This window comes from Oryzias melastigma, linkage group LG19 (assembly GCF_002922805.2).
Source record: "Oryzias melastigma strain HK-1 linkage group LG19, ASM292280v2, whole genome shotgun sequence".
Lineage (NCBI taxonomy): Eukaryota > Metazoa > Chordata > Actinopteri > Beloniformes > Adrianichthyidae > Oryzias > Oryzias melastigma.
Window position 1 is genome coordinate 14,047,524 of NC_050530.1, and position 3,913 is coordinate 14,051,436.

The 3,913-nt window shown below is 32.4% G+C and overlaps 1 protein-coding gene across 1 annotated transcript in view; it reads left to right on the forward strand.

The window, feature by feature from the left end:
• Window positions 1–268: 268 nt before the first annotated feature.
• The window catches only part of LOC112154394 (5-hydroxytryptamine receptor 3A-like), a 10,341-nt gene continuing 6,696 nt past the window's right edge, over window positions 269–3,913 (forward strand). The window contains exons 1-5 of the mRNA XM_036217212.1: window positions 269–439; window positions 1,921–2,010; window positions 2,354–2,413; window positions 2,520–2,570; window positions 2,987–3,144. Of these exons, the coding sequence (XP_036073105.1) occupies window positions 400–439; window positions 1,921–2,010; window positions 2,354–2,413; window positions 2,520–2,570; window positions 2,987–3,144 (399 nt within the window). The 5' untranslated portion in view covers window positions 269–399. The remainder of the gene's footprint in view (window positions 440–1,920; window positions 2,011–2,353; window positions 2,414–2,519; window positions 2,571–2,986; window positions 3,145–3,913) is intronic.

The window sequence follows — 3,913 nt, forward strand, 5'->3', positions numbered from 1 at the left end:
CTTTGGGTAAATGTAGATTATTCTGTCTAATATGGAGTATCGTATTTTTAAGTTTGTTTTTGTCTTAAGTTAAAAAACAAAACTATTTATGAAAAAAAGCTTATTTTCTCATTATATTTCAGTGTTTCATTAATTAAAAAAAAAATATGTAGGTTGTTTTTACTCATCATAGCTGTGGGAGAGGATGGCCTTTAATGCATCCTGGGTTTCCTGTTCAAGCTTGGTGAAATAAATGTTTGCTGTTATTATGGCAATGTTATAAGTAACCAGAGAGAGAGTTGCAGATAAGCAGCTTTGATCTGAAAGTGAAATGGACTCGTGAGCCATTAAATATAAAGGGTGTTGGCAGTTCCAAAGGGCATTCATGCAAAAGGAAACAGCAGACGGATCTTCTCAGTCATGATGCTTGCACTATCTGTCTTTGTGATTCTCCTGACCGGTAAGCTGTGGTCATTTTTTAAAATGCACTTTTGCACTAACTTCCTTCTAAATGTTAAAAATTGAATATTTTATTTGAATGGATCAGGTTAACCAGAATTATTTATTTTTTTATATGATCTTGATGTTATTTGAGTGTTTTTGGTGAATGCTTTATTGCTAAATGTTCTTACTTTTCCACTAAGTGATAATTAATTTAGGTTAAAAAGACCTCTAAATATTATTTTTTTTAGTTCTGCAAATTGCATATTAAAACTTAAATCCCTGTTTGAACAGAAAAATATTCTAAACAAAAATGTTTGAAGGAGGAGGAAATGTTTGAAAGATGATGACAAAGTTCCTCTCTTTTTCCTGACTGGGGTTCTTCCTAGTGAAAAAGATGCACTAAATTCATCATTTTGCTGCTGATGTAGGAAGTGAACTTTTCTCGCTTTTTGTGTGATAGTGGTTCATTTTCTTCGATAAAAACGGTCTATTTACATTTTTCAAAATTGTAACAGATATGAAATTATTAGATTATTGCCAGCATACCAAAATAATGAATGCAAACACTTTTAAAAACAACTAACAGAAAAGCAAATCAACTGTAGAGGACACTCAAAATATAAAATCCAGAATTCTGTTTAAAAATGTCCTGGGCTCTGTTCTTGTCTGAGGATTTGTTGTAGACTTTTGAGGATAAAAAAACATACCTGTGGAATAAAAAGATACTACTGTACTTAAACATGGTGTATCATGGACACTCATACATTCACACATATATGGGCAAGAAGTATTAAATAAATAGAAACAAACATCTGAACCCTGCAATTCCAGAGCAGCAGGTCTCATATGGTCCACTGACTCTGACCTGCAAAGATAAAACAATCAAATGTTTCCATCTAGATAGTAATATAGAAACATAGAACCAGAAATACAGATATTTATAGAGAAATACAGTATAATTAAAGGAGTTTTAAAACAATAAGTATGTTAAAAAGTGTGAGTTTTCTGCTGAATTACACCAGCACAAAACTCCACAATGTTAATTTTTGTCATGCTCTTACAGAAGCTACATTCTCTTTTTACAGACTTTTTACAGAAATATGATGAACTGCTTTGTTAAATAAAAAATAAATGAAAAAATAATCGCCCTAGAGCAAGATATCACTCACGTTTGGTCGATAAAGTTCTGCAGATGCTTTTTTCATTGCGGGAAAATCTTTGCCTTTTTCCGGGTTCTTGTCTCTGATCTTCTGGATGCAACAGATCTGGAAATCCCCATCCGAGCAGATCTGAGCAAATCTGATCTAGCAAAGTTTTGAAATATTGCCATAAAAACCTTTTAATCCTTGGAGTCCGATCAGTGTATTTGGTAATCTGTAAGACTTTGATCCTGATAAAAAGTTTTGAAACTCCAAGCAGTTTGAGCTGCTAAGGTTTCTCTGTGTCGTGTATGTCCGACTCAAAACTAAATTATCTCTTTTTTTCCTTCTGTTATAGAGGGAAGAACATCAAATCTGGACTCCCGAGATCCTGAAGACAACCAGCTTGTAACTAATGGAACTTTTAATGGAACCTTAAATTTATCAGGTAAAAAAACCCACATTATTTCCTTCAATTATCTTAATAATTCTATGATCACACATCAAAGATATAAGGTAAACTATTTGATTTTTGTCTTGGTAAACTTTCTAGTAATGAAGATTGTCTTGGCTGCAAATGTTTATTCAGGAAATTTCAGCATATAAAGTTTTTCTTTAAGCACTTACATTTCTAAAGGGACAGATAAAAACAGAAAATCCCATTTAAAGTTGTAGTTGGTGAGCTCATTTGCAGCATCAACCAATAAAATAAATAATTAAAATAAATAATGAAGTAAAGTTCTCATTGTTTTCATCTTGATGACACATTTTTTGTGTTGTTTTTCCAATAGATGACTTTAATACAACTGAATTTAATTATTCCAATAGACACACGACCACTCTTTCACCAGGTAAGAACAAACAAAAGTAATAGTTTCATATAGCTTTTAAAGGATGCTGCATGGAGTTTAAAATATGAGGAATGTGTTCCATTTAATTAAATTCTTCTCTCAAAAGACAATGAAATGCTGGAAATGACGCTGGAACATATCGATGAAAAAACTGAAGGTAGGAAAAAAATAATTTCGTTGAGCCTCTGGGGTAAAACGCTTGTTAATTTTTCTCTTTCTTTGCAAAAACTTTTCTAAAATAAGAATAAAAAAAATGAGGGACCGCTTTGATATGTGATGGTCATGAGAACTGGGAAGTGTCCTGTAGTTTAGCCAGAACTTTCTTTGAATGCATTCATATTGTGCTCTTATGAGGATTTATATTCTAAGAGGGTTAGGTTTTTAATGTTTTTTTTTGTTTGTGGTCAACATGTGGGTTGTTGGACAGTTTCCACTCTGCTTTTTGCTTAAAAGGCTTCAGCCAGCTTTGAAGGCAGAAAACCGAACTTTCTTTTTCAATATATTCCAAAACTTAAGAAGATGTAACAGGAAAGAGATATAAATGTGTCAGAATGTGTCTTCCTCTTGTTTCAGAAACGGAACATACATATGAATGCAGTTATCAGTCTGTTTTAGAGAAGTTGGATCTGAAGAAAAACCATGATAAATATGTTTTAAGCCGACCTGTCAAGGACTATCGAACGAAGACACTTGTTTATATTAATATGAGGATTTACACCATTCTAGATGTGGTAAGTTTTTAAAGCTATTTATATTTGGAAATGACCAAGAATGTAAACAGAACCGGTGATATGATTTCTACTTCTACTGTTACAATTAGTTTCAGTTTTCATGCATTTCAAGCTTGAAGTTTCTGGACAATGACGGTGTAAATCTGCTTCCTTTAGAGGCGTGTTGCATACAATACAAAAAATAAATAAATAAAAAGCGGTGATCTTCATAAAAAAAATTCTGATTTAAAAAAAACAAAGAGATAGTGTGTCATGATCATGACATGCTCCGTATCGGATGTGAATTGTTTGTTTTTGTTGGCGATGATGCTGAAAATTAGTTACAGCCAGAGTTTTTCGACAAATAGGATTTTGTATGCTGCCTTGACGTGGATATTTGTGAAGCTCCAGAGGCAGGGATCGTTAATAAAGTAAACAAAAACAACCTAGATAGACAATAGCAATTTCTCAATAATTCATCATAAATACTCTCAAAAATATCACAAATATTCATTAGTGTTAAAACAAACTTCACAGAAATCCTTAATATCATTGCTCATTCTCTTAGAGGGAGCAACCAGTGCATGCTCACATGTGACATGTTACAATGAAGTTCAATGTGTCCTTACCTTCTCGGTTTAGGACTACAACTGTTGTAGTCCTAAAAAGATTTATTGTGAAAAAAACATTAAAAATGTGAGCAAAAAAACTGGGTAACGCTTTATATTAAGGTGTGCTTGTTAAGTATTAATAAGATATTAATAAGCATTAGTAAGATGCTTATAATTTG